This window comes from Dermacentor albipictus, chromosome 8 (assembly GCF_038994185.2).
Source record: "Dermacentor albipictus isolate Rhodes 1998 colony chromosome 8, USDA_Dalb.pri_finalv2, whole genome shotgun sequence".
Taxonomy (NCBI): Eukaryota; Metazoa; Arthropoda; class Arachnida; order Ixodida; family Ixodidae; genus Dermacentor; species Dermacentor albipictus.
In genome coordinates this window covers 119,798,702-119,825,987 of record NC_091828.1, presented here as the reverse complement: position 1 = coordinate 119,825,987, position 27,286 = coordinate 119,798,702, and the positions used below count along the sequence as shown (strand labels likewise).

General features: G+C 47.0%; 1 protein-coding gene and 3 long non-coding RNA genes across 5 annotated transcripts; 3 read left to right on the top strand and 1 right to left on the bottom strand.

The window, feature by feature from the left end:
- The first annotated feature begins 365 nt into the window (after nucleotides 1–365).
- LOC139049092 (uncharacterized) lies at nucleotides 366–27,286 on the top strand. Of its 2 annotated transcripts, none has more exons than XM_070524307.1 (4): nucleotides 366–496; nucleotides 21,355–21,798; nucleotides 23,757–24,066; nucleotides 26,640–27,286. In XM_070524307.1, the coding sequence occupies exons 1-4, from the start codon at nucleotides 381–383 to the stop codon at nucleotides 26,949–26,951; spliced, it is 1,182 nt and encodes a 393-aa protein (XP_070380408.1). In that variant the 5' UTR covers nucleotides 366–380; the 3' UTR covers nucleotides 26,952–27,286. The 2 variants fall into 2 exon arrangements, with proteins under 2 accessions (XP_070380408.1, XP_070380410.1); XM_070524309.1 differs by lacking the exon at nucleotides 366–496 and adding an exon at nucleotides 19,194–19,298.
- Nucleotides 5,165–7,072, top strand: LOC139049094 (uncharacterized). The gene is made up of 3 exons (XR_011508117.1): nucleotides 5,165–5,291; nucleotides 6,158–6,242; nucleotides 6,957–7,072. It is a non-coding gene; the product is annotated as an uncharacterized lncRNA (long non-coding RNA).
- LOC139049093 (uncharacterized) lies at nucleotides 5,278–7,029 on the bottom strand. The gene is made up of 3 exons (XR_011508116.1): nucleotides 6,891–7,029; nucleotides 6,042–6,174; nucleotides 5,278–5,421 (listed from the first exon to the last, which is right to left on the bottom strand). It is a non-coding gene; the product is annotated as an uncharacterized lncRNA (long non-coding RNA).
- Nucleotides 9,896–10,656, top strand: LOC139048571 (uncharacterized). The gene is made up of 2 exons (XR_011507772.1): nucleotides 9,896–10,196; nucleotides 10,451–10,656. It is a non-coding gene; the product is annotated as an uncharacterized lncRNA (long non-coding RNA).

Genomic DNA, 27,286 nt, shown 5'->3' with positions numbered 1-27,286 from the left:
CGATACAAATGCAGTTTGATGACAGGGAAATTATTGGCACAATACCTCCAAAATATTTGAAATGCTTGTCGTGAGCGCTAGCATGCCTAATTAGCTACAACGGCAAAAGTTCTTGAAAGCACGTCTGCGGAGAGACAAGAAAAAAAAAAGAAGAAAAGTCGGAACAAATGAATGAATAAAACTACATTGGAAGAAAAGATGGTTGGTGGCCTGTTGGAGGGGAAAAGTATACGAAAATTAAAGACATCCAAGTCTCATCGCGGTTTTGTTTTGATAGTTTTTTACATACTTTACCTTCTCTACTCAAGCAAACATTTTAAATTCTAACATCTGATTTGTTAACTTTTTTGTCTTCTCCCGCTCAATTTAACCACCCAATCATGGATGTCCAATCTAGGGACATGTACATGTGTTCTGCAATCCTCCACTGCGGGAACGCGCCACGACCACTCACGTTAACAGCGTTGGCCACAGCACCCTACATAATCACTACGAGGTATCTTCGATCGCCATCGAGTCCAAGCGAGTTCGATTTTCTCGATCGCGATTGGCGCCTTTAAGTGAGATAGGGCGGTGGCATTTCTGCTTCCCAGCAGGGCGCACGGCTCAGCTGGCTCACCGCCACACAGCTCCTTTGAACAAGCTGCATTCTATGTACAAATTACCTATAAATTCGACACTACGTGGTGAGGACGCGAGCAAATTTTCGTTCTCGCAGTGTCCGTATCCTGAAAGCGTTTGCTATCGCGTGCGCGTGCTTAGAGAAGTGCGCGTACTTAAATCTTTGTTTGAATATGCAAATAGACTGATGATGATAGTAAGGCTAACTTCACTTTTTATTGCAAAAAATATATATATAGTCCCATAACTACAAAAGCTGCAATTAGTATCAAATGGTACAAGAAGAACGCAAGAAAATCGTATATGCAGGTTGGATTTGCATAATTTATATGCGCCTACCGCTCTTTCGGGGGTCTTCTGTTGATGATGATGGCATCTCGAATGAACGGCTGAACGGATGCTGACTTCTGGTCACATGGTTGGTCAGCTTCCGTCTCGCAGGGCAGCAGTGGTCGGTGGTTGCCGGTTGTTGTCACTTCACCCTGTCAACTCGAAGCACCAACGCTAGGTACCCGCTTGTAAACTAGGGCAACCGACTCTCATTATCACTCGTGAAGGCTCTCGCAAGCGGTAAGCAACCTACCCTTGGTCGTTGACGTAATTAGTCTCTTCGTTCTCGCGCAGTCTCGAAAACCGTCGTTGCTGTGATCTATCTGAAACTGCAGGTACCACTCTCTACTACAACTCCGGCGTCCACTTTGGTACGCCGTGCCCGGTTGCGAGATTCTCTTCCTTTCTTCTTGTCGTCGTCGAGTGGCGTCTGAGAAGGCAGCAGCAGGATGCTGATCAAAGTGAAGACGCTGACCGGCAAGGAGATTGAGATCGACATCGAACCCACCGACCGCGTTGAACGCATCAAGGAGCGAGTGGAAGAGAAGGAAGGCATCCCCCCGGCCCAGCAGCGGCTCATCTTCAGCGGCAAGCAGATGAACGATGACAAGACTGCGGCCGACTACAAGGTCACGGGTGGCTCGGTGCTTCACCTGGTGCTGGCTCTGCGGGGTGGCGGAGTAAGGAGATGGTGTCACCAGTAAGCCACGTGGAATCGGACGAGATTCTCGACGCGTGCTTTGTTCGCGAGCGGGCAAGCGGCTGCAACGTGTGCGCCTTCCCATCCACTACCACCACCATGTTTACAGCAATTCGCAGGACAGTTGTGAACAAAAATTTCACTTGTAATAATGCGACCTGTTGAACAATGTTTTCTTTTTATTTATTTAGCTGGTGACCAGTAGCCCAAACGTTGGAAAAAAAAAAAAAGCTCCGAACTGTATCTGTAGCCACACACGCAGTAATTTACTTTTAAAGAAATCTCAGCATGGCCGAATCTACTGTCGCACAAGCAGGGGTGAGGTGAACTGTATGCAAGACCGTAACAGTGCCACTAGTTGCAACCCAATCGCTTGCGAGCCTCTTTCATTTTTTTCTTCCTTGTGCCAATAAACATGAGAGAGAGAGAAAAAAGAGGTTGCGGTTTTCTTGTTTTTTTTTTAATTGTGATGTATATCCCATCTAGGTTACCCATATGAACTGCAGAACAAATGTGAAACATAGTAGGGATGTAATTGCTTTGACTTCTTGCATTTTCTTTCCGTCAAGCACTCAATGCCTGGCAAGCTTGAGAAATTGGATTAAGTAAATGTGTGCAAGTAAATGCTTATACGCCTGCCTCGTGCAAGCTTTTAAATCAGTGAGCACACAAACCGGAAACAATTGAAATTGGTGAGCCACATTTTCTACCTTCTGAGAGCTTGTTCCAAGGAGCCAATCATGATTACATGCGTGTGAAGCCTGCACTAAATTGCAAGTGCAATGCAAGTGATGTTGACCAAAGATGTGATGCTACTAACTGAAATTCAATGTCCACTGCCCAGAGTAGGAAAGGGTTAATAAGGGGCAGGCATTAACACAAAGTTGAGGCTAACATGAGAGGAAGCACTTGTTATTCGAGACTGTCAATTGTCGATTTCATTCTGTTGTGTTAAAAAACAAGTAATGGAGAACATACTCATGCAGCACGATGACTACTCTGCATGTGAAAATCAAACTCGCATCTTGTAATAACAGCTTAAACGTCAGGTTTGGCATTCTCGTGTATACCACTACTCATACAGCTTATTTCAAATGTTTCAAAGCCAGTCTTTTGGTGATAGTAACATATCTGGTCCTGTAGCCAGACTTCTACAGCATTTTTGGTGCTGCAAGACTTTAATCCAATATTCTAGGCCTGAGTATGCTTTTCACGGCAGCAGCTATATGTTTACGTGTACCATGGCTTCATAACTTTTGGCGAAGGCTTGCACAGTGCTTATCAAAATGTAATTAATGCATTCACCAAAGTGTGTTTACTCTGGCAGTGGGCTGAAGGTACAATTGCCCATTTCATAAACTGCAGGCCAACATGCTATGTAACTATTCATTTCTTCACATCAGTGGTGCAAAATACTGACTTGAATAAGTAATTATATGGCATATATAAGACATGAGTCCATTAGATACTGATGCATCACCACTTAAGCAGGATTCTGGGTCACTTGAAGAGGTGGACATTGCTTGCAGACACATAATGCTGCTTGGCAGTGTTTCACTAATGATTTTTCTTTAGCAATTAATTTGTAGTACATGTTGCAACAGCAGAGTTGAGGCTGGTTTATGCTTGAGGTGTGTTCATTTAGAATGAGTTCAAAGTCGATCACAAGTTTTGAGAATTTTAGTCTACGAAACTACATTGAAATGCTTTGGTGTTCCACTTACCTTCCTGAGGGGCCTCTCTTCCTCACTGCGCAACAGATGTGTGGAATGCCAACTGCGATTGCAAATCTTGGAGACTCCCATCACGTTTAAGTACAAGTTGACTTTATTCCCATCATGCTCATGCAGGCAGGGCCGAAGTAATTGTAATGAAGTTATGCAGATTACATGACCTGTGGCATGGAATCTTTAGCATTTGGTGTGTGGCAGTCTATCTGAAATCTCTTTGTGTTCTTAAAATAGCTACCATGCGGATGAACCGAAGTGTTCATGTAAAGCAATCATTTGCATGTGTGATGCAAACCTGTGTGTGACAAAAGAAGCAGGAGGGATCATAATATGATGGCGACGGCATATGAACAGTTTCATTTTTTACTACGGTGAACAACCGTTCCAACTAGGGCTATTACCAAAGGTGGTGCAATGTCATACAGCGTCAGCATCTTCATAGCCATTATCTGCAATGAGGAAAGGACTGAGGGGTGTAGGCCGATCCCAAAGGCGGTGCAGTCAAATTGCCTACGCCTTCTGCGTAGGATTCTGCGCCTTCTGCGCCTTCTGCGCAGTAAATTGCCTACACCTTCTGCGCCTTCTGCCTACGCCTTCTGCCTACGCCTTCTGCCACAGCCTGTAACCACTGCAGTGAAGAGGAAACCATCAGCCACATTCTGTGCCAGTGTCCACAGTATTGTGCATGGAGACGCTCACGTAATGCTTTGCTCAACAAGTTCGGCGGCCGACCTCTGTCGCAAGGGGCAATCCTCCAACATAGACGTCATTCTACATCTAGTCAGAGAAGACTGTTAAAGCATTGTTGTGGTTATTGCAATCTACTGGACTTGGCGATTGTCTTTAGTACTTCTTTTTATGTCTCTCTCTCCTGCTCCTTCTTTTCCCTTTTTTCAAACCACTTTTTCCTCGCCCTAAGTGCTAGGTGGCAAACCAGAGATTTGTTTCTGATTAACCTCCCTGCCTCTCTTCTCTCTCTTTCTAATGGGTAGTTGTGACGACACAAGCATTGGAAATACTGGCGCGTTCTTGCTCGTGATACATGGGGAACGCAGTGGTAAATCTAACGGGCAGATGGAAAGTGGTGAGGGTGCCACCTGCCGTCGCTCGTATGTGCACTGACGCACGCACAAGTCTCGGGGCGCTAGTCGACATTGGCATGGGAATCATCTGCGCGATTGTGGCCAGAAGGTATGGCTGCCGTGCTGAGTGTCAGAGGTTTGATTGTACGCTTGAATTTAGTTTTTTTATTGAAGATGCCTGGAAAATGGTGAGACGGGAATCTGTACCCACTACCCCGAAGTGCTTGGGATGAGCCAAGGAATGTTATGCGTCACATTCATTACTTCACTTGAGGACGCCTGAGCCGCCCCCCCCCCCCCCCCCTCAGCCAAATGCACAGCTTGCACTGTGATGAATTTACATGCCTTGTACGTGGACACTCGGGACTGGCATATGATCGATACAATAAAAAAAATATAGTGCCTACAAAAAAGCATAGCACATCAGAAGTATTATACTACAGTAGCACAGTGCAAACCAAGGATGCATGATACAATTTAAAAAAAATGGTACATACAAAATAGATGTGTTTAACTAGCATGCATTCTTGATATTTTTTAGCATATTTATGCGCATCACTTCAATAAGCCGCTGTGGAACAGCAATATGTGAGATTTGATGTCCATGCAGTCTCAGCATCCCTACTTCGAGGGCATTCTTAAAAGGCTGACCAGATTAAATTTTGCCATCTTCAATTTCAGCTTGAGGATCAAGGGCACAGGGAAATTCACTTTCTCTTCTGTGGCCACAGTGTTCTGAAAACTTCTGTGGGCAACTGTATATGTGAGCAACTAATGTGGGCAACCCATACATGTGAGCCATCCTTTACGTGTGCGACATATCTTGCAGTAAGTAGGTCACATGGTGTTTTTCTTTTCCCTGAATCTTGAAGACTCTTGTGAGGTTTCAATCCTACGAACTTGATCTCGGAAGTTTCACTTTGCCTCTGAAGGACAAAATCGTGTATGGCAGGCTTGCCTGAAATGCACCAACAATGCATTAATTAATTAATTAATTCATTCATTCACTTCTTTATTTCTGAAAGTATTGCAAGGGCATAGTAGCAGCTGAACATTTTTTTTCCAAGTTAGCACTAAATAAGTCTGGCTAATGAGATAAAGAATGCAACAATGGACAAAAGTGTGTTCCATGAAAAAAAGAAAGAAAAGAAGCTATGACAAGTTAAAGTGAGTGCTCACGAGAAATTATGCATCTTTCTCAGATAGTCTTTCTCAGTTAATCTTTGATGCGTCTATGCGCTCTCTTTCGATGTGTCGTAACTGGTGTTCAATTTCATTTGCCAGTGCCATTGACAAATACTGTGCGACGTGATAAAGGTGCTTCATGCAAAACCTCTTCACAGCAAGCTCGTGAATTTACACCAGCGGGGTTCTTTTTTCTAATTTACCAACATCAACATTGCCTCTATGAAAGCTACTTGTTATTCCATTATGCCTGACACTTCTGTTTTTTTTTTCTTCTCAGTTCAATTTGAAAATTTTGTTGCAACTAGTCATAAAAATTAATATATCGTCAGAAATGTACCGCAGAGAAGAAAATAGATTTCAAAGAGCCATGGAATGTTCATGCATTCTTACCTGTAGATTTGTGACACATGGTGGATGGGTGATCATCTGAGAATAGTGACCTCATGGACTGGCTCTCCTGGCTACCTTGGTTCACTTTTGTTTTCTGAATTGACTCGTTTGCACAGCTTGTTGGAGAGGCACTCTGCAAGAGAGAAAAGACTACTTTACTTTGACCCTTGCATGGACTTCCTTCGAGTTATAGGATTAAGTGTACGTAAGTAATGGTGGGAACATTTTCCTGCCAGCTTCACTTATCAGTACCCCATAGAGCTTTAGGCAGAGAAAGACCCCAATTGTCTTCAAGAGGCTGGAGTTAAACATGAGCTCGCCGCATAAAAAATTTTCACAGATACCAAATGTTCTACAGAAAAGCCATTTGCTGCATATCAATATATGTGAGACTTGAATCCACACAGCTCGAGCAATCGTTGCTTAAAAACGAATTAAATCTTTCCTGTCATGTTCTTCACAACTGTACATTCCTTTTTAGCAGGACACACTTTTTTAGTTTTCTCGGCATTTATGAATGACAAAATGACCTGAGAATAATCAGCATGCACCAAAGAACTGACCTGCTCTTGAAAACAAATGAAGCCATCTTAAGCATGACTTAATTATTCAGAGCACCCTTAAAACGAGAGTGTAACGCTCCACCTTGTGAGTTTTAAATGGACTACTACTCGAAGTCTAAGATTGGCGTGTTGACTCTTGGTTCAAAGGACCAACCCACATGTCTAGAATAAAAATTAAAAACTACTTTATATTTGCTAGACAGCCATATTTAAACACTGCGACAGAAACCACAGGAAAGAACCACAGGACAAAGCACTTCTGCTTCGCTGCTTTAACCAGACATACCAACAAGCCAGTATGAACATGCTGTTCACTTGAAATATGACACGCTCTTCTGTGGCTGTTTTACAGATGCGTCTGTCATGGTGGCTCTGGCTATGACGTTCTCCTGCTGGGCACAAGGTTGTGGGTTCGATTCCCAGCCACTTCGGCCACATTCCTATTAAGGTAGAATGAAAAAACAATAATGTACTGTGGTGCAGGTTAGAGAATCCCAGTCAATAAAAGTCATAAACCAGATAACCTCGACTACAGCGAATCCCATCATTACCTGCTGTGCATTTTTGGTGCATGCTCTACAGTAGTTGTGATTGCTCTACTGTATTTTTGTATTCACATAACCTCCCTTACGAACGAAATGCCTGAGTGGGCCTCTAATTAATGCAGTGTAAATAATTTTTTAGGAGCCTTTCATCCAAACAATGACATGCAGAAGCTAGACATTCACAAATCTGAGGCAAAGAGAGTCCGTGAGCCAGATTTATCATCCTGATATCAACGGGGAAAAATACTTCAGGTAATGTTAATGCACTCATGCTTGCCTTGGTTTGTTCATCACGCATAAGCTTGGCACATTCCATGGAAATAATGAAACACAACTCATTGAATAGTATGTCCTGACATAAAAAATTATGCATATAGAATGCACATGTTGGAATCTATGAGGGCCAACCAGGAAGTCTTTGTCCCTATCTTCTTTTTAGCCAGATAACAGCTGTAAATGTGAAGTCAACATGTCCATTCCCTGCGATAGGCCTTTCTTGGACCGGCCTGGCTTTATCTGCCGGTAGCTCCGCGGCACGGTTCTGCTGTCAGTTGTTGAAGATAGGAGTTGTGCTTCACACGTCCATGGCATTTGAGCAACGAAGTGTGATTAGTTTTCTGTGGAGCAAGGGACAAACACGCATAGAATTCTACAGGGAAATGCAGTCCACGTATGGGGAAAGGTGTCTCACTTTGAGAAGTGTGAAGCGGTGGTGTTTTGAGTTCGCAAAAGGCTGTGAAAACTTGCATGAGAATGAGTGTTTAGGGAGGCTGTGTGTGTCGCTCACTGATGACGACAGGGGCATCTCAAATTTATTGCTGAGATGGGACAAATGTCTGAACCGGTGTGGGGACTGTAGGTACCTTACACAAGGTACCTTACCAAGGTACCTTACAAGGTACCTTACTTTGTGTAGGTACCTTACACAAATAAATTGTGTAAGGTACCTACAATGGTATGTACATTTGCAATTACCTGTATGTACCTTATTTTGGCTAGTAAGAAATAGGGGCAAGGACTTCGTGATTTGCCCTCGTATGTGAAGCGAAGCTTTCATTAAGTGCTTAATATAATGGTATAAATTACCCCATTATATTCTTTTGTCTTTGGCAGTGACAGTGACAGCAGCTTCAAAATTAAGGTGTCACATCGCATTCTCACGTTTCTGTTTGGGGCCTCCATTATGGTTCAGCGATAAGTACGTTAAATTTGCTCTGAATTGGAGGAATTTCTTACGGAGCCTAACTGTGAATACCCTCTTAAATTTGTATTGTTTCCTTTTTTTGTTGTACTTGTGCTTTTAGATCACTGACAATTCATTCTTCCCACAATTATTTTTTAAATTTTTACATGTGAGTTCACCTTACAACAGCACTTACTCATATGGCAGTCCCGAAAGTTTCTTTGTGGTTATAACTCGGAATAATGCACCCATTTCATGGCCAATGCTTCATAGTGGATTTGAAACAATGAATGTCACTCCTCAAACAGCATTTAGGGTGTGACATATTGACGCAACGCACAAGTAATTAAGGCAACTACGGAGAGGTATTAAATTGTTTAACACATTGGTTAGCATTTCTTGCTGTGGTGTCCGTCGGCATTCAATTCACACCAGTGTGTGCAAGTACGGTGTAAGATAGCCAGGCTTTGAATAAAATATGATTCCACTGCCTCTTCTCATGGACATGAATTAGGCTCTTGCGACACCATACATATAATCAAAAAGGCCAAGCAAAAGCCTCAAAGCTTTCTAGCACTAGAAGAAAGAATTACATTTAAAATGTTTTGCTTAAGTCCTAATAACCTGTAGAAAGGATCATACTTCCTTAGATGCATGGCAAGAGTCATATGCTCACTTTCCGAATTCTTTATTTTGTATACCCGTGACGTTTTACTGATACATGGCTAGATTTGACACTCTGTGCAACAACTTTAATTAATACAATGCATTGTAGTTCTTGTATTCGAGGTGACTGCGTCGCTGCACTATATGTCTAATTCATACATTTTGGGACACCGCTGATCAAACTTTCGCTAGAAAATTTGATATATGTGGCAATAAGTGTGTTTGGGGGAAAAGAAGTGCTTGAAGAGAGACTTCTGGATGTTTGATGATGGCACCGACAGGGCAAAATGTAGCAAGTTTTCTTCTTTCATCTTTTATTTTTTGGCAATAATATATATCAGGATGAATTTTGAAATGACCCAAGTATTCCTAATTAAGCTGTATGTGAAATAGTTGATTATATTCATGCAGCTCAAATATATTGCAGATATCTGTTGGAATGAAGCTGACAGAAAATTTAAATATTTTCAACCTATATAGTTCCGTTCTTTAGTGATGCCAAAGATGTAAGAAATGTGGGGAAAACAGATGTTCAGCATACAGCATATATATTGGTTGGTGACTGCAAGGTTTACAAACAGTTCTATGCATTACAGGCTTTATTTTGTATACATGATGACAGTTTGGTGTGAGCAAATGTTCGCAGGAGCAGATGGAATAATTAACATCCATGATTGACCTTACCCTCAGATAAGCTCAACACACACGCCTCTACATGCACACACACCAACTAGATCATACTCTCAGAGCTGACTGTGAAAGCAAGAAGATTAACTTTGACAATGACGGAATGAGAGATGAAATGCTCGTGCATGAAAGTATATTTCACTGCACATTTTAATTCGAGCACATGTGTGTTGGGTATAATGAAATGTTGCTTGACACAGGTATAGGCCTCGTGCACTGCAGCTTCAAGCCGCGCACGTAGCGCCCTCTGTCGCGGGTGACGGCGATTATAGGTTGGGGGTGAATGCGAAGTGGACGCGTTGACAACGTAGGGGAGCATGGCGCCTCGTCGCGTGGTTGTGAAAACCGGGTCCAGGAAAGGCAATTCGCCGTATTGCTGCGTTTATGGCTGTCACAACAGCTACAGGAACACTGCTGGAAAATTGCCGCCGATCAAATTCTACCGTTTTCCTTGGAAATCGTATGAGACTGAAAGAAGACAGAGGTGGATCGCAGCTGTCCGCCGAGCAAGGTAAACATCTCTTACTATCGATTAATGCCAGTATAATGTTGCACATTGGGCTTCTTGGTATATCATGATGGAGGCAAAGTAGTTGCGCATCAAAAACAGAACAAAAGAACACAGACAACACACACCAAAGCGCCAAATGTGGGTGTCGTCTGTGTTCTTTAGACCTGTTTCTGATGGGCTGCGCCTTTTGCCTTTAAAATGCCAGTCTGTGCGCCTTATGTATTCAGACACGTTATCTTCTTGCTTTCTAACAGCTCAGAGGGAGATCTGTGGCAACGGAAAAGGAATGAAACGCGAATATGCAGTGCTCACTTCGTGGGAAACGAGAGAAGCAACATCGCTCAGCACCCAGCGTACATTCCAACAATGGAAGAAAACATGTCTCAGTTAAAACAAGTCACATGTATTTAAAATTAGAAGTGTATGTTAATAAAAAATCAAACCTCCTTACGGCAGCCTGGCCCTTGGTGATTTCGGCAATCTCTAATATTTGATCAATGTTTTTTTGACGAATTGTTTGTAGAAATCTTTTTCAGGGATAGACATCTTTGAGACCATGTTTTCACTTTTCAGAATAAAAGGAGAGGTCGAAGTGACCCTTAGCGCACTGCGTATGCTGCCCGCCTTATCTAGTTTTTTTTTTAGCAACTCTCGGTCGAAGCTGTCGTCTGCTAGATGTGCCGTCGACGGCACCTGGATCATGTCCCTGCGCTCCTCAAGCTCCTTAATGGCACAATCTACACCTGTAAACTGCGAGAAAAGAGCTGCAGGGTTCACGATCTGCAGAATTGGTTTTGGCGAAGGTCGACTTGCAAAATTGATTGCGTCAATCAGCGGCAAAGTCGCATCACACACACAAAAAAAAAGTAAAAAACGAACTTCCCGTACGGGAAAAGACTTCCTTGATTGATTTTTTGACATCGACGTTGGGACGCGATGATGGTTTCTTCCATGCGCATGGAACATCCGTGCACGATGTATATTCGTATTCATTTGCGAATATCGCCATGGCCGCGGCGTGCTTGCACCAGCCTCCGCAGCCAGCTTTGCATGTACAGCTTGCGTGCAAAATATTTCTGCAATTTTCTGACAACTAAAAAAAGAAAGAAAAATGAAGTGGTTAGCGATATTGAGGCACTTATTATTTTTTTTTTTTTGACGAAAGGATTGGTTCACCTCAAGACGCACATCGTAGTCCACGCTTTTCATCAGGGCGACACATTTGCCGACGATATCCGACGGGCCCCTTGCGTTCACCGATTCTTCTCTTACTGCGTAAACGTGCCTGCTATAGTATGACCTCGCACCCATGCGTAAGCAGCTCTTCTTGAAGTAGCCATCGATATTTTCTATCGTTAGAAAGCCGCAAAACAACACACGCCGATCACTCGTCAACGCCATCTCCACCCATAGCGCAGTGCGCGGCGCGGCCGTAAACAGTAGTGCCCCCAACCTGAAATCTCCGAGGATGGGCGCATGTGGCGCTGCATGTACCGGTACAGTGGCGCCGCGTAACCAGAGCTCGAGGCCTATTACAACATGCTTTGAAAACGTTTCATAGTTTGGGGCAGAGATCGAAGCGCACACAACTGACTGTCTGCACGCACGCATTCAACAGCTCAAAATGGCCGATTAATTACCGCGTTAATTGCCCATCATGTGGCGAGAGCCGGTCCACCGGGCTTACAAGCCTTCCCTTTGTGTTTTCTACGAGAAGGAGTGCTCTTGTATTTTTCCTTCATGTATTAATTGCACTATTCTAGCTGCATGTATCATGTGGAAGCTAGCTATGTAGCTATATGTTCTGTGCCTTAATTCTTTGGCTACTTCGTCTGTTGACTTTATACGCTACATTCACGCAGGCGCACACTGTGTGCGTTTAACTTGCAGCTACCGAATACTCTTAGGACGATCTTTCACTGGCGAGTTGTGAGTATGACATATGCGGCGGCCGCATTCAAGAACGCCCGTGTACCGTGGTTCGGGTGCACATTGAAGAGCCCTCAGGTGATCAAAATTAATTTGGAGTCCCTCACTGCGGCGTGCTTCACAATCAAATCGTTGTTTTGGCTCGTAAAACCCCACAATTTAATTGTGTTTTTTTGGGGTTAGAGGGCGGGAGCGGAGGGGCAGGGCTATGAAAATTATTGTATATATAGTGGAAATATCTAACGGAAGGTGCTACAGGTTTTACGGAGTGACATGTATGACACAGTTCTCGAGGGGACGTCCTCGTCAAAGCATACAGAAAACGAAGCGAGGCCCCTCCTCATCTGAATCCGCCAGTTCTGCATAGAAGCGGGAAAAAGAAGAGTGCATGGTTGCACCTGTTTACAAGTTCATATTGCCCTAAGTGATAGATTGGCATGACGTGCTCAGAAAGTGGCACGGCTTAAAACGTGGGCCCCGAGATTGCCTCCCGATGCGCTGGCCGGCGATGCTGACTCGACTTATACGTGACGATTACGAAACCCTGTCTGCGGACGAAAGTAAAAAAAAAAAAAGTCGATTGTTGTCAAAGCTATGTTAAAGCCTTTGTGAGGTGAATATGTGTCGTAAGCAACCTCGGCTCCTTTTTGCGGTGCACGCCGCGTTTCCGATCTTGGAGGCCCCCCAAGGCGTCAGCGCCATCTGTTCGTTCCGCACTGCAACGACTTAAAACGCGTCCTTTGGCGTCGGCTACGCTACCGCAGCCGTGGCCTGGTCGTTGAGTGTCCGCCTCGGCTGCGGGAGGACGTGGGTTCAAAACCATGCGGCCGCCGGGCACCCACCGGTCAACCAAAATGGGCACAGGCGACCCCCGGCCTGACACTCGGCTTTCTTCAGGGGTGAATCGCTCTGGGAAAGGAGCTCGCGCCATGCAAATCCCGTCGAACCCTGTGAGCAGAAGCAAACCTTGGTAAAACAGGGGGAAGCGACAACAAACTTGCACCGTGCGCTCCGCGCCGGCAACACAAAACCCTACGAGGCGAAAGCCTGCTAACTCAACTCCCAAAATGAGTGCAGTGTTTACCACTGAGCTGAAAACTCCAAGATGCCACCGCACCTGAAGCGTGCGACAACCTTGAGAAACTGGAGCTGCAGGTTGCGCGGTTCCCGCTCACAGACCGCGTGACTGGCTCGCATCGCAACACGGCTGGTGTGCCTGACGGGTGGCACATCACAGGGGCTCCTTTTTTTCAATCTTGAAAATTTGCGCTGCCTCTCTCTCTTTACATATTCTCCGGTCTTCGTTTTCACTTTACCCCAACCTTTCCGTCCCATCAACAAGAGTCTCCTTCTCAGTTTCTCGCTCAGTGAACTGGGAAGATCACGGAGACTTTAACGCGAACATATAAAGCATGCCAGTGCGCACAGATGTGATTGCACAAAATAGAAAAGTGTGGTAGCCACAAATAACTCCAACATAATAGGTGGTACTGAAGTTGCGATTAATCAATATGTGTTGGAACCATAGGGTTCGTTTCAGGTACTTCTCAGCAAGTAACAACAACATGGCTAGGCGTTACAACAATAATAATAATAAAAAAATACAGGTAATGTTAGGCTGTTTGCAGGTGTCATCAAGGCTTCTTCCGATCCTACGATGATCTCCAGCCCGGCAATCCTGACTCGATTTGCTAAAGTGAAAACGCGGTCTTGCTTCATCCATTGAGTGAATCTTGTTCCATATTTGTTGTAAGTATACATCGTAGTGCTTTTTTTCGAACAGCTTCTATCTTGCTAATGAGTTGTTTGGCGAGGGAAACAAAACGACATAGGAATATTCCTAGAGAGATGTATTTTATGAGCTAATTCGTGCTTGGAAGTGCTATATTTGGTCAGACGCCTGAGAGAGAGAGAGAGAGGGAACCTATTTGGGTGAGGGAAGTTGGGTAACGATGCTAACATGACGATCTTATGCAAGGTCATGTGTTAAGCCAAGCTGAATGTACTTTTTAATCGGACTTTTATGTGTGGTGCGATGTATAGCGTACTGCACACGTGCCCACACCGAAATTGACCGCCGCTTTGAAGAACAGTCTTTGCCAAGTGCACTGCTGCACTTGAAGGCACAAAAAGCTGCGGAGGGTCTAGTAATTGCATACGGTTCTGCATTGAAATACTCACACACACACACACACACACACACAAAAAAAATGGTCGTGAAGTGAAGGAGATCAAGTGAGCTCCCTAATTGAGAAAAGAATGGTAACGCCATCTGTCGCTTTTACAGCAAAGCATGGCTACGAGTTCTGTGTTTTGCGTAGCAGCGATAGATGGCGAAACCGTTTTGTTACCGTTAGAGTTAGTGCATAGTTTAGAGCATATACTGTAAGTACCGCCGCTTTGAAGAACAGTCTTTGCCAAGTGCACTGCTGCACTTGAAGGCACAAAAAGCTGCGGAGGGTCTAGTAATTGCATACGGTTCTGCATTGAAATACTCACACACACACAAAAAGAAAAATGGTCGTGAAGTGAAGGAGATCAAGTGAGCTCCCTAATTGAGAAAAGAATGGTAACGCCATCTGTCGCTTTTACAGCAAAGCATGGCTACGAGTTCTGTGTTTTGCGTAGCAGCGATAGATGGCGAAACCGTTTTGTTACCGTTAGAGTTAGTGCATAGTTGATTAGAGCATATACTGTAAGTCTAGTTACCGTTTCTTTCCACCGAAGATTCGCACACGACATCGACGGCTTGACGAAACAGATACGTACTTCGCGTAAAACAGGCGCTTTGGACGTCAAAGCTTTCCTGCGCGAACTTTTCACAATCCCTCTTCCCGCTTTGCCACCCTTTCGTTTTCGAGCGCACCTTTCAACAACGTTTTCGTCTGCGACGCTCTTTCGCCGAGCAATATGCCAGCGCCATCTGCCACGTGAAACGGAAAACGTGGCGGCGTAGCTACAACTTGCGCCTCGTGGACCGCACTACGTCACCGCAGTCGTGGCCCAGTGGTAAAGTGCCCGCCTCGACTGCGGGAGGTCGCGGGTTCGAATCTCGCGGCCGCCGGTGACCCACCGGTTCGCCGCAATGGGAACAAGCGTCCCCCGGCCTGGCACTTGGCTTCCTAGGGGTGAGATGAGCTTGGGAAAGGAGCTCGCGCCTGAAAGCCCGTCGAAACACTCGCGAGCACAACGCCGACCAATTCTCGGGGGGGAAGAAGGGGTCGAGCTTCCGTGGCCCACAAAGACGTGTCGCTGTGTCCTTGAGGGCGGGACAAGCCACGACGACGAAGTCAGATATGTGCGCCGAAACAGTCAGACGTGCCAGCAAGAAGCCGGCAACGTTCGAGAGCTGCATGAGCGCGGTACATGCTCGCGATACCGCGTGCCCTGGCTCACTACGCATGGGCGGTGTGCCTGTGACGGGTAGCACACCTCGGGGCTCCTTTTTTTTTCGTTTTTATGCGAAGCATACTAGCCGCACAACCACGCTCTTCCTTGCTGCGCGGCCGCGTAGCTACCATATGACGTCATAACAGCTGCAAAAGCGGAGGCTCAACTCGTGCGCTCGCTTGCGGCCGCGTAGCTACATAGCCGGGTGTCAGCTCGTGCGCTCGCCTGCATGAGTTGTTTCTTCGTCTAGCCGAACCAAATATAGCCAAGCAACAGCAGTTCACCAGGCTAAACAGTGGCTCAACAACTAAAGCAAAGGCTAGTATGCTTCGCATCCTGGGCTTAACCTTCGCTAAGCCAGTGGCGTAGCAACAGGGGGGGCCGGGGGGCCGTGGGCCCCGGGTGCAAGGGGCCAGTGAGGGGGGGGGGGTGTCATATACGACTGAAGACACTCCTCTTTCTGCCGGCTACACCCGGGGAGGGGGGTGATGGAAGACCTATGGGCCCCGGGTGCCAGATGACCTAGCTACGCCACTGCGCTAAGCCATTTTTCATGAGGAGCGCACGCTGACTGTTAATTCTACCGACAAAGCGTAGTGTGCCACGGTTCTGCCCAATTAGACGAATCTTTCACGACGTCTGACCTACAATGTCGGCTCACGGGTAAAAACTCTGAATCACACGTGCATCTCGCGTTGAAATAGCGCGCATGACGTTTGACGGCTTCTCCATAACGATCGTGTGCCACTGTGACGCCTGTGGTGCGGAGTGTCGTTCTCTTTGAGATTGACCTCCCATCGCCACATCATTACCTCGACAAGCGTCTCTGTACATCGTCATCGTGACATATCGTGCAGTGCATCGACTCTGCACGCTGTGCATCCGCTTACGTTTGTACATTCGAATGCAGGTCGACCTATTTGTTTTCGAAAACGTTGTCCAAAAACTTAGTTAATCAACTTCGCAAATAGTGCAATTAGTTCAGAAGTGTCAATGAGAAAATTGTAGAGCGACATGAAAAACTCCCGATACAGCTTTCTGTTGCTCAATACGTGCTACATAAAAGTGTTTTTCCGAGCGTGAAAGCAGCCCGCAAATGTACGCGAAAATGCCGCGCGACTATAGCCGCTCGAGGCACTTTGCGTGTATTCGCGGGCTTCTTTCACGCTCGGAAAAACACTTTTATGCAGCACGTATTGGGCAACAGAAGGCAGTATCGGGAGTTTTTCATGTTGCTTTACGATTTTCTCATTGACACTTTTTATAAAATTATGCAGGAGGAAGCATCGTGCAACGCGATTGAAGCTAAACCTGGTGGCACAACACGTGATCGCACGTCAAAGTGCGCGGTTGGTTTTAGCTTTCCCGCTCTGCAGGCGGAGCCACGGAATGGCAGCTGAACAAACGCGTACTGAACAAAAAGTACTGGCATAACTACTGGGAAACGAACGCCTCAGCAAATCTTGATTCTTGCTCCGTGATCCCCTTACCCCTTCTAATAATGAAGTTGACACTCACTCACTCACTCCGCGACTTGCAGGAGGTCACGTGTTGGCTGCGTGTTGGTCACATGTTGGCTGGTCAAGGCTGGCTGCGTGACGTAAGGCTCTCTCTTAACTTTTTCCTTCCTCCATGGCTGGTTGAATGCAGCGGAAGCAATTTTGGGAGCCGAAAACCCGTCATAGCCATCAGGTAGGCTTTGGACAGCACCTACCTCTGATGGTGTCCTGGACGTGTCCCGGCTCCCGCAATCGCGTCCGGCGCATTCAACCTGCAAATACATGGCCTTTAAGACCAGCATTTTAAATCCAGACAGCGCCACCGTATGAGGACGTGTATTTACACAACATCTATTGACGGAATGGCAACATATAAATTTGTATACACAAATTACGATCGCAGCGATTATAAAAACAACGACCACAATAATAAAAAAAAAAACGGTTCGTGTTATTTGAGCAAGCTTCGTAAGGAACCGTTGCAGGCTGAGCTTCAGTGTTGCACGCCACGTTGCTCATCTCGGAGGTCACAAAGACGCCAGCGCCACCTGTTCCTTCTTGTTCCCACTACAGAGATACAAAACCCGTTTTGTGGTGCCGGCAATGCCACCGCAGCCGTGGCCTCGTGGTAGAGTGTCCGCCTCGGCTGCGGGAGGTCGTGGGTTCAAATCCTCGCGGCCGCCGGTTACCCACTGGTTATCCCAAATGGGCACAGGCGTTCCCCCGGCCTGACACTCGGCTTTCTTTAGGGGTGAATCGCTCTGGAAAAGCAGCCCGCGCCACCAAAAATCCCGTCGAACCCTTGTGGGCGAGAGAGTCTCTCTCTCAAACGCAGTCGCGCCCTGGCTCTGCCAGCGGCCCGCTCAACTCAAACCGCAGCCGGTGTTTACCACTGACCACGAACTCCTCAACACGAGACGTGCTTCGCGCACCTCAACCTTGAGCAGCGTGTCCCGCGGTTCCTGCTCACAGACCGCGTGACTGGCTCTCACGCTACTTGGCTGATGTGCCTGACGGGGGGCACATCTCGGGGCTCTTTTTTTTTCTTCTTGAATATGGGCTTTTTTTTTTGCATTGGTTTGGCGTTCGTTGGTGTCTGGTAGCGTTTTAAAGGTCGCTTTAATTTGCCCGTACGGACGGCAGTAGCACAGTTGGCAGCGATACTTTCAGGTACTTTGTCCAAGTGCAATGTTTGAGAGATTTTTGTGTCGCGTCAGTGTTATCGCCGGAATAAAAATCGGTAAAAGTACTGCTAGTTAACACTTATTTCGCTACCGACGCTAGGCACCAGTAAGTGCTTGTAAGTGTCGCCTCTTTTGTGAGGTGTTGCATTGTTGTGCAGCCACTTGCTGCAAGCTATAGATGGGCTTTCCTGACTATATTGCAGGCGCACATCCCGGTCGTATTAATGAAGTAGTGAAGGCGCTTGCTGGGAAGGCTCCTAGTAGTATCAAATATGCTGTAAAGGTCATGAATAAATTAGCCACTAAGCTCGCAGTTGACATTAAAGCTTAGGTTGGCAAGGTCGGGGACTCCTACTCGGTAATTGATGTCGAGGTTGGTATAATGCGTGAGTCTGTCGAATTCACAAATGTGAGATTTGAAGAGTTTAAGTAAGATGTCGAGAGCTTTCGACGGGAGCTAACAGAGGCGAAGACTCAAAACCAACTCAAACAAATCGTACTCACCCTCCCAAGTCTTTATTTTCCTTTTTTGGCGCAAAAATGTATTCATTCAAAACCAAGAGATTGCAAAACAAAACAAAACAAAGATGTGACCAGACAATTGGCTGACACAGATAGGTAGATAATTGAACTTAAGCACTATGGAAGGAACATGAACGTGGAAATCCTTGGGTTTCCACGTCTGCAGACGAGAATGTAAAGGCGACAGTGGGTACAATGACCACTTGCTTGGGAATTGAGCTGTCCGATGGAGACATTGATGTGGTCCATCACGTCCCATCCAGGGATAAGGATAAACCGAATGTTGTGGTAAGGTTCGCAGCCATGACATCCAGCGACAAATTTTTGTCTGCAGCTAAGAAAGCAAGATAAAACACGAATTACCTGTCTTTAGAAGATACTGATCCAATCTACATCAATGAACATCTCTGCTTAAAAAAATAAGCTACTGTTCAAGAAAGCTTGTGAGGCGAAGGGAGAGAGAGAGAGGAAAAAGAAAGGAAGCTTGCCTGGATATCTCAGGGCCGGATGCTGATGAGGAAAGCTGAAAACTCGGTGGTTCTACACATTCAGTCTGAAGGTGACTTTGCCAAAATTGTGTAGGTGCTCGTGTTGAGTTTACTTCTGTGTTTTTCTTTATGCTCAATCTTTCAGATCTTTAAAGAAACAGAAATGTATCAATATTTCCGTTTTCCATTGCAATGTGCGAAGTCTGAGTAGGAATTTAAACACTCTGGTCACCTATATAGCGCGACTATAGATGCTGTATTCCACATTATTGCTGTGAGTGAAACGCGGTTGAAGGCAGATAATACAGTCAGTATGCAGGGTTGCAGGCTGTTAACGCAACCATGGAACTCGCCTGCGTGACGGGGTGGAGTTGCCTTGTTTGTACGTGCAGAGTCATGTTTGACGTCTGTTACTAATAGAACTATAGAATCGCTATTAGTCAAGATTGAAAGAGGGCCAGTCATTGGTGTTGTGTATGCCGCCCGCCCGGTTCTTCGATCAAAGCGTTCCTGAAGGAATTTGAGTCTGCGCTTATATGAGAGTTTCCTGCGTGCACTGCAATCATATTACAGTTGTCGGGGGCGTTAATATTGACTCGTCCTGCGATACCTGGAATGAATACACGCTTCTCTTGAAATCCTTTAACTTTCATAACGTAATAACTGACAGGACTCGGTGGCAACCAAAGGTCAGTGGGACGCCTCGCATTGGGCGCTCACGGGAAGACAACAAATGAAGCTGCACAAGGTGATAAGGGCTCGCCAAGTTTTGAAGTGAGGGAAGCTCACAGTAAAACTGATTACGAAGAACGACTGAGGAATATGGAAAGAAGTAAATGGGTTCCTGAGTGTTCAAACATTTGTACAGGAAAAAACATTGATTTACAGTGGAGGAAAAGAACTAGGGACCTTACCAGCAAGTGTATACAGGGTGCCCCAGCTAACCTTAGCCAGAGTTTGAAAATATGCCGATGCACTCAACGACGACGTGACCAAATGCATGTTGCTGACTTTCTGCATGGAGTAAGTCACACTATTTTTTGCATTCTGCTTAATTGCATATTTAGTCAAGACTAATTAACAAACTTCTGAAGCAACGAAGTTAGGCAAGAAAATTGAAATTAAGAGGTTGAAGAGCGCTTTTCAAACCGTCCGATTAAACAGTTTCTAACTTTCTAGCTATTAGGAATTAGTGTTTTTTCGCTTACTTTAGATTTCCGCGAAATAGAAAAAGAAAAGGAAAAACACGTGACTTGCCTGCTTGCGCGTTATGATTGCAGCGTTCCCAAATATTTCGCGTACAAACGGACGTAGCATCTAGCAGGGTGTGCTGTGATATCCGATGATATCTGTGCTCCTGGTGACTGCACATATCACTGCAACCAGATATAGGCAGTTTTCTTTGACCGAGAAAAGGTCTCTCACTAGCGAAATCTACAGACTTTATGCGTCTAAATTATTGGCGGAACTGACAATGGTGTCCTAACCGGCAACTCGAATTATCATATACAAGGCTGCCCCCAGTGCGGTATTCCAACCCTTAAATTTTACTTGCGCAGGTGTGGTCTGGCGGTATCCCCTTTATGCTACCTCGGCAATGAGCCGGAATCCATTGATCACTTTTTATTATCGTGTCGGCGGTTTTTTACGAATCGAAAACGAAGCTTAGAAATTGCGCTTCGGAATCAAGGACTGCCTTTATGCAGTGCTGTTATACTTTCACTTGGCGCAACGATATTAGGATGTAGCCACAGGAACGTTTGCCAAGCCATTTATTATTTCCTCTGTGACACAAAAGGACTTCCTTGTTAATATTTCCGTGGTTGATAGATTCCTCCTTCAATAAATTATAAATTTAGAAAATTCAGAAAGTCATAATTCATGGTTATAATAGTGTTAATATTACTATTTGAAATTTAACTTGCTCATTCTTGCGTCTATCCTTCATGTATTTTATAAGTTCGTGCTACTATTCCTACCTAGGCAAGGCTGACTGCTTTATTGCACCCTACTTCATTTATTATCGGTTTATTTCTCATCTTCCATTATTCGTTCATTTTCCATTTTTATTACTTATTCATTAATCAACTAATTTATTTCATGTTTCAATCATATCGCCTCGCGGTTCCTGGCCCATCCCCCGCAGTGGGTTTGTGCCATTGAGGCTTCTTCACAATCATCATCGTCTTCTTCGTGTTCCAATGGCCGAGCGAGGAGCACCGCCGTCACCATCGATGGAGCCCGCCAGAAAGAACGCCGCGCCGCCGACGTCGACGCAATCCTTGGACGTCGCCGCCAGGTCGCCGTGGCCGTCGGCGACGAGGATGCTCCCTCGCGGGAGGGCCGCCCTCCTGGTGGTCCTGCTGGGCGCGCTCTTCTACGCCTACCAGGAGGACGTGATCCGGTGGGCGACCCGCGCGAGGCGCAGCGTGGGCTACCAGCTCTTCTTCAGGGACAGCAGGTGCGAGGCCTTGCGCGTGCTCAGGACCTGCGAGCGCGAGGAGCTGGTCAAGGTGCTGTTCGTCGTCGACAGCAAGCCCAAGAACGCCAAGAGGAGGCGCTTCGCGCGGCGGTCGTACGCCAGGCGCAGGTACGCCGCAGGGGACACGTGACTTGGGTGTCGCCTCAGGTGGTGGGGGGGGGGTGAAAACTTTTAATTGCTGCAAGAGCGTTTGGGAGCCACAGAGTGGCCCCGCTACATGGTCGGCGTCCCTAGTCCGGGGCATCGCATGACAATGCCCCGTCTCTCGCCCGTTTCACCAGAGCCCTTTGGGACTCAAGCGAGGAGCAGTTGAGGAGGGCAGTCTCCCATGCCTCTCTGGAAGGGGTAGGGGAAGGGGGGAGGTGGGGATTTTGAGTACATGCTTACACCTTGTGGAAGATGTCACAGGTCTCCCCACAGTGCGGGCAGGCTCCGTTCGATTCTTTGGGCTGTGCGCAGAGGGAAGCTGTAGCCCCTAAGTAACATTTGGGACTTGTCTCGCGAGCTTTGGTATGATGAGCAAAAGGTGAACGAGGTGAATACAGGAGCCAACGTTTCGACAAGTGGACTCGTCTTCTTCAAGGCGACTTATGCTTTCCTCGCCACAGTATATATAGGTGGGGTTCTTCTAAAGGGGAGAGGGTGTGAGGCGGGAGGATGCGGAAACGAGGGAAAATGTGGTACCGTGTCGAACTGAGAGTCTTGAATTCCTTTACTCTCAATTCGACGCGCTAACACATTTTCCCTCGTTTCCGCATCCTCCCGCCTCACACCCTCTTCCCTTTAGAAGAACCCCACCTATATATACTGTGGCGTGGAAAGCATACGTCACCTTGAAGAAGACAAGTCCACTTGTCGAAACGTTGGCTCCTGCATTCACCTTGTTCACCTTTTGCTCATCGTCTCGAATTTCCATCTCTCGCATTCCCCGTCTTTTCTTTGGAGCTTTAGTATAGTGTGTGGCTGAGGTTCTTTTTTTTTGAAGGTCAACATACTGTGGCTCCGCTGAACCCGAAGCTCACTCAGCCAAGGCCTCGACCGAGCGTCGGTTTGTGGCCATATGCGGCGGGAGTGACTGGCATAACTGCCGAGAGCCGCGCTACTGGTGCATTATGGGATACCGACCCGGGTGACCAGCAGAGGGCCTCTATAGAAGTCGCTAGAATCCAACTATAGTGCCGCGGGAAGGGTCGGCGTTCTCAGGGCAGCCCCGATCTGACGCCGTTATCTCCATCGATCGGAAGGAGAAAGACGAGGACAGATCGTCACCACGTGTAGCTACAGCTTCGACAAGGTAGCCTCCTCCGACGCTAGCTCTCCTCCTGCCTTTTGGGCGCGCCTGCGGTTGTGTTGACTCTCGGAAAACAGGCTCTCAGTGGGTTGCAGGCTGTGTGGAAAATTTGGCGCACTCGCGGTAGTCCGACTCGAAGAATCACCGCCCGAAGAAGCTCGAGCGCAACGCTAAACTTTGATGTCGAAGTCAGTGATTCGCCCTTGGGGAGGAATTCGCCAATTTTCACGACCGAAGTTTCGAGATGGTCGATTGACGCTTCCGCGTTTTTACCTCCTTCGCACGTATTTCAATATCGCCGAAGCAGCTGTGTGTGTTGAGTGTAGATGCACAGAGGACACGGGGTATATACAATGCGGATTTGTGGCCTTAGCTTATACTGAATGCTTAGATAAGGAAGGGGGGGGGGGGTTCGCCTGCTCCGAAGCTTTTTTTTTTAAGCGAATAGAATTCCTTAGCTCTTTCGTACGTTTTATTTTTTACACACACATGCTATTGCGAGAGAGATTTGATGCGTCTGAATGTCTCGCTGCGCGCGATGGAGCTTTCAGTTTGTTATTACCACGGCAGATGCGCTGGTTGTCGGCTCTGTTCTCTACAAAATACCTTTTGAAACAAGAAAGCCTACCTAAGTGCCTTCGCCACAACAAATTCACTTCTTCAAACGCAGCGTTCTTTTAACAGAGCAAATGGCTTTCAAAAAGCGTTCCGTCATTCGCTTACGTGGACGATTGGTTGCTTCACAATTTGTTTTTTTTCTCTTTGCTCCTCGCAGCTTCGCCTCTCCACTCAAATGGCTCACCGTATTCCGGATGCGCGGCAACAAGACCGAGGACGAGCTGGAGTCCCTGGTGCGCGACGAGTGCAAAACGGCCGGCGACATGGTCGTGCCCCGCGGCCCTCACGCGGAGATCGCCGCGGAACCCGGCAGCCGGAAGCTGGCGCCCACTTTCCTGCCGTTCGTGTCGTGGATCCTGGAGAAGTGCCCCAACGTGGACCTGGTGGTGCACATGCACGACGCGGTGCTGCCGCACCCGTTCTACCTGCCGAACTACCGGGTTCTCCACATGGACCACCAGCCGCAGGTGAAGGGCCTGCCGCCGCCTCGCTACCTCATACAGTTGTCAAACGAGTACTGACAGCACATTTTAACGCGACAGCGTTAAGGAGCTCGTGTCGCAGGAAAGCCGATGTCGTCGGCGTTGGTGTCGGCGGCGTTGGCCGTGAGAGACAAATCCCAGCAGGCACTTTTCGACTGTATTGTGTCAAGTAAAAAAGCTCGCTCCCCTAGAAACACTGGAAAGCGTACTCGCTAGCATTACGCCGCCCTGAATAGTTTGATAGAATAGCTTTTCCGCGAGCCGGTTTCGGCTTCGTTGTCTATAGGAGGTGACTGTCGTGACGTCACGATGCATGCGCTGGTCACGTGGGAGCAGGACGTCGCGTCGTTTTGACACGCTCTGCGGCCCGCTCGTTCGTCTGCTATGCTGCTACATTGAGCCTCACAATGACTAACTGCATACTGGGGTACATACAAATTGGGATACGTAGCGCAAGAATGACACAGGGACAAGCAGGAACACGGGACGAGCGCTAACTTTCAACAATTGATTTACTGCAGCCGGTGAGCATATATTATATATATATATATATATATATATATATATATATATATATATATATATATATATATATATATATATATATATATATATATATATGTACTCACTGGGACGCCACTGCAACAGACACGCTGAAGGGAAGGAGGCAAAGCAGGCATGTGACTACTATATGCCCAAAAATTCAAGCTCTTTCTTTTATAAAAGAATAGACGGCGTGCTAACGCAATCGTCACCTGCTCTGGCTATCTCAGCTGCTTCCACAATTTCCTTTGTAATCTTATTCCCGCGGCGATGGACAACGGCAGTTTGTAATAAGAGAGGGAAGCATGGTGCCTTCGCGTCACATTTTCTACAATGGGCAGCCAGATGCCGATATATTGCGCTGCTCTCAACTATATTACTATGCTCCGCCAGACGCACGTTTAAACATCTGCCCGTCAGTGTGTCTGTTGCAGTGGCGTCCCAGTGAGTATATATATGCTCACCAGCTGCAGTAAATTAATTGTTGAAAGTTAGCGCTCGTCCTGTGTTCCTGCTTGTCCCTGTGTTATTCTTGCGCTATGTATCCCACCAACACGCCCAAACTTCTTCCATGCTAAAGTGCATACTGGGGGCCAGAGCTAACCGGAGCGAGTGCCACAACGCCGCGATGTCCTTCTTCCACGTGACCAGCATCTGCATTGTGACGTCACGACGCAGTCACTTCCTAGGAAACGAAACCGAAGCTGGCTCGTAGAAAAGCTGTTCAGTTAAGTTATTTAGGGTGGTGTAAGGTTTGCAAATATATATTGTAGTGTTTCGAGGTACCGAAATTTCACTTAACGCAAAAGAAAGAAAGAGGCCGGAAGTATCATGTCAGTAATCATTTAACATCATCGCACGAAAATAGTTAGCGCCTACATCGGAACACCGAGTGGCGGGTCCCTCAGCATTAGGAAAAAAAAAATCGAGTGTAACTTTTTTGCGTAGTGTATAGGCGCCGGATGTTCGCCTCGGTCGCCATGCTTCGAACGCCACCTACGACGGGAGCACGCAGTGAGTCACGCAAACATCGCATCAGTGCGAGGAATGGGTTCGGAGTTTGCAAACATGTAACGATTCGGCGCGCGATGGATGCGTTGCACCAGCCGTCGTACCAGAAAACGCAGCGAGCATGTTTCGAGCAGATGCCAAGAACGATCCGAAAGATTACAGCAGCTGGGGATTACAACGTATCTCGCGGTGCACAGCGCCATCTATCGGATGCCCCTCGTTGCGCTACCCGATGTAGCAGCATATAGCAGACATGGAAGGAGGAAAGAACTTAGAGGCAGCATTTCCCAACGCGAGTGAAGCCAAACGAACCGGCTCAACCAGTGCCACGTCAGAGCGAACGGTAGGTTTTAGTGCTCCGTCTGTGCAGGAAGAGCCACGGCGGACCAGCCGAACATGTGCCGCATCAATTAAAATCCACCAGGAACCAAACATTCTTGGTCGTTACTTTCAGAGGTTTCAGATGTTACACGTTGGGCCGACTTATCGAGGGGGAAAGCGAAGGGGGATGGATTCACGGAGAGGTGGCTTGCCAAGGCTGGTGGTGTGACGTAATACTCTCTCCTAGTTTGTTTCCTTCCTCCATGATAGCAGAAGGCGCGGAGAGCGGGAGCGATTGCTCCCACGTCACAATGCCCTGCTAGCTCCGGCTCACGTGATCACCTACTGCGTCACGACGTCATGACACATGCACCTCTTTAAGAAGCATACCGAGTCTGGTTCTTCGAAACTAGCATAATAGAAAGGTATTTAAGGCGCCGTCACGTGTCCTTTTTTTTTAGGATTTCTAGGTTTTCTGGGATGTCGAGGAACTTAAATTGAAGCAAAGAAATAAAAGCAACATTTGTAAACATGTCCATATTCCTTTAGGAAAGCTATCCGGGTTTGTAATCTCAGATAACAGCACGTCGCGATATCGCGACAGCAGACCAGGTTAAAGGTCACCCCGTGTGACAGGGACGTACAAGACTCTGGGCCCTCACGTGACTACGTCACTGCCGCAGGTGATCCACTGCCACAGCACCGGCTTCACCACGGCCGAGTGCAATGACTCGTCCGTGCTCATGACCAAGAAGCAGGGCATCGAGGCCCTCGCGCGGAATGCCTCCGAGCAGGAGGGCCTCATGGTCACGGGCAACCTGGAAGTCAAGAACATGGCCAGCTACATCGCGGTGAACGAGACCATGACCATGCTCTACACGATCGGCGCCGTGCTGTTCTACACGTACCCGCCCAACTTGAACGTGTCCATGATGTCGCTCTGGGAGGAAATGATGGCCGCGCCGGAGAACAGCCCCCACTATCTCTATCTTTGAGCCGGGATCTCTCTGAACGGCCCCCACTGACTCGGCAACCTTACTTTCAGCAGACAGACCGCACAGAGGCTCGTAACAGGGCAGAGGGTGGAGACTGAAAACGCCCGTCCGTTTACAGTTCACAATCGGCAATAGCAGACAAGCAAGCAAAAACACATGGCCGTGCTTTCTTCGCACAAACAATAACACACAACATAACGTTCTTTCGCGTCTTATAGATTACCATCATCATTATCCTAAACTGGACACTGCGTTGGTTTTGCCTTGCGCCGGGGATCATAGTGGGGGAGTTTTCTTCGTAGCCGTGCTGAGATAAATGGCTGTTGTGACTTTTT